Genomic DNA, 2,008 nt, shown 5'->3' with positions numbered 1-2,008 from the left:
GTGCGGAAAGGAATGAAATGCTAAGATACTGTGGAGGAAAAGGTGTTCAATGCTAAAATACTGTGGATGGCGTAGCCGGTGTTGGACCGGCCAAGGTTATTTTTTTAAAGCGCGACCGAATTATGGATGCAATTATATACGTATATACATTGCACTGAAACATTTTGGCTTTCTTTATTTTGATATCTTGTCCATACCAAAATGTTGGCTGGGTTGCATTGGTTTCAGTTTGTATGGAAAAATGAGCAAAAACACTGATTTTTGGTCATTTTAAAGGCCTCCCTACAGGTCCATAGGGGATCTAGGGGGTCGAGGTAGGGTTTATTAAAAAGTTCGATCTTTCCTCTTTCCAATAAGTGGGGATAGCCCGACCCTGTTTTTCTCCATAAACGATATTTAACCGGCGCGATACTAAACATTCCCCTAGGATTGCTTCCAAATATATTCATTTCCAAGTTCTGTCACATTAGCAAACAGCTGGTTCGAATATTGGTTTTGCGTATGTTCGAAAAGACGAAAATAAAATCAGATTCTGTGACATCATTTAAAATCATAATTGGTTTGCAATTCTGACAGCTAAGCAATTCTCTCTTGGATTCCACAACACCCTTGATTTGCATTTAAATTTCAAAAAATCAACTATTTAAAATGCGTGTTTCTCCGATTTATACATATTTACTTTTATATCCACTAACACTACCCTAATTCATTTATTTTCTCTTAAATAGTGCCAACAATAATTCCATGTCAAACTTCAGTTAAAATCCATTTATCCATAAAATAAGGAAGTGGTTGTAATCAATAAAAAATTAGTGTTACCGGGTATGCTATTCTAAAATTTACCTCAAATATCTTAAAAGCATAAGTCAACGCCAACTAAATCAAAATTTTCTTAATGTGTGTGTGCATGCACATTTTAGCCTGAATGTAGGGTATGCCATTCTCTTTTTGGTCCTATGAAGTACTTATAGAACTCACCAACATGCCACGTTCCCTGCTAAACACTTGCACATTTTGGATTACAATAATTAAAGCACGAAGAAACTCAAGCCCAAACGAACTACAAGTTTAAGCAATCAGAATATGACAAGACGGCACACCAAACTAAACGTTTGTTAATAAACACAAGCATCCCCTTTGTGATGCCATTTTCGGAATCTTTGATGAATGATGACAAAATCGTACCTCTAGTAACCCGATTATTAAGAGTTGTGATAATTTTATAGTGGGATTCTGTAACCAGTCTCTAGTCTCTATTTGAGCCATTTTGTGGTAAAATCTMAATTTGTGACTAGTTACTATTCACTAAACAGTCTCTAGCTTTAGTCTCAAAATATTGCCTCAAATTTGAGACCTGGTAGTTAGCAAGTCTCAAAACCAAAAAGAACTCTTGTCTGCCATTTTGAATATACTGAATAGAGATCACCATAAATATTAATCGATTGTCGTTTTTTTATATTTTGTAAGCAACTCAAACACGAAAAGGTTAAAAATAAATAAATTTTACATAAATTTCGTTAGTATTATGAAACAAAGCCAACATATATTTTTGTTTTTATTGATAATTATGTTTTTTGACTATGTTATAGAAAATTTAATATTTGTTATCGACATATTTATTTTCATTCAAGTATAAACACATCTCTGAATAATGAAATGTAATGAGTTTGTGACTATCACTTACAGAATAGCAAAATCGTCTCAAGTCTCAAAAATTGTTTCTGTCAAATTTAGAGACTTGATACTGTATCACAGTACAGAATCGCACGGTTAATCGTATCAATTATGTCTTATTGACATACATGCGTGGTTGCCTAAAAAGTTAACTTCATTCATTGCAAACAATTACATTTGCTGCCTACTACAAATTAGTTTCTGACAAATTTTTCAAAAGTAAGTATTTAATATAATTGAATCAGCTGCTTTGAAAGAAAATTTACACCCTCCACTTTCTAGTGACATACAGCAAAAAGTATGTTCATAGTTAAGTGTTTTAACTAAGTATCAA

At 33.0% G+C, this 2,008-nt stretch overlaps 1 protein-coding gene across 2 annotated transcripts in view; it reads right to left on the bottom strand.

The window, feature by feature from the left end:
• The window catches only part of LOC108977989 (protein midgut expression 1-like), a 55,522-nt gene extending 54,350 nt beyond the window's left edge, over nucleotides 1–1,172 (bottom strand). Inside the window, exon 1 of one of the 2 annotated variants that reach the window (XM_018948013.1) lies at nucleotides 979–1,172. In XM_018948013.1, coding sequence (XP_018803558.1) covers nucleotides 979–1,013 — 35 coding nt within the window. In that variant the 5' untranslated portion in view covers nucleotides 1,014–1,172. The other variant, XM_018948014.1, reaches the window with a different exon arrangement.
• Between the last annotated feature and the right edge of the window lie 836 nt (nucleotides 1,173–2,008).

Source organism: Bactrocera latifrons, unplaced genomic scaffold (assembly GCF_001853355.1).
Source record: "Bactrocera latifrons isolate USDA-ARS-PBARC rearing strain unplaced genomic scaffold, ASM185335v1 scaffold_989, whole genome shotgun sequence".
Lineage (NCBI taxonomy): Eukaryota > Metazoa > Arthropoda > Insecta > Diptera > Tephritidae > Bactrocera > Bactrocera latifrons.
This window is presented reverse-complemented; position numbering and strand designations above follow the sequence as displayed.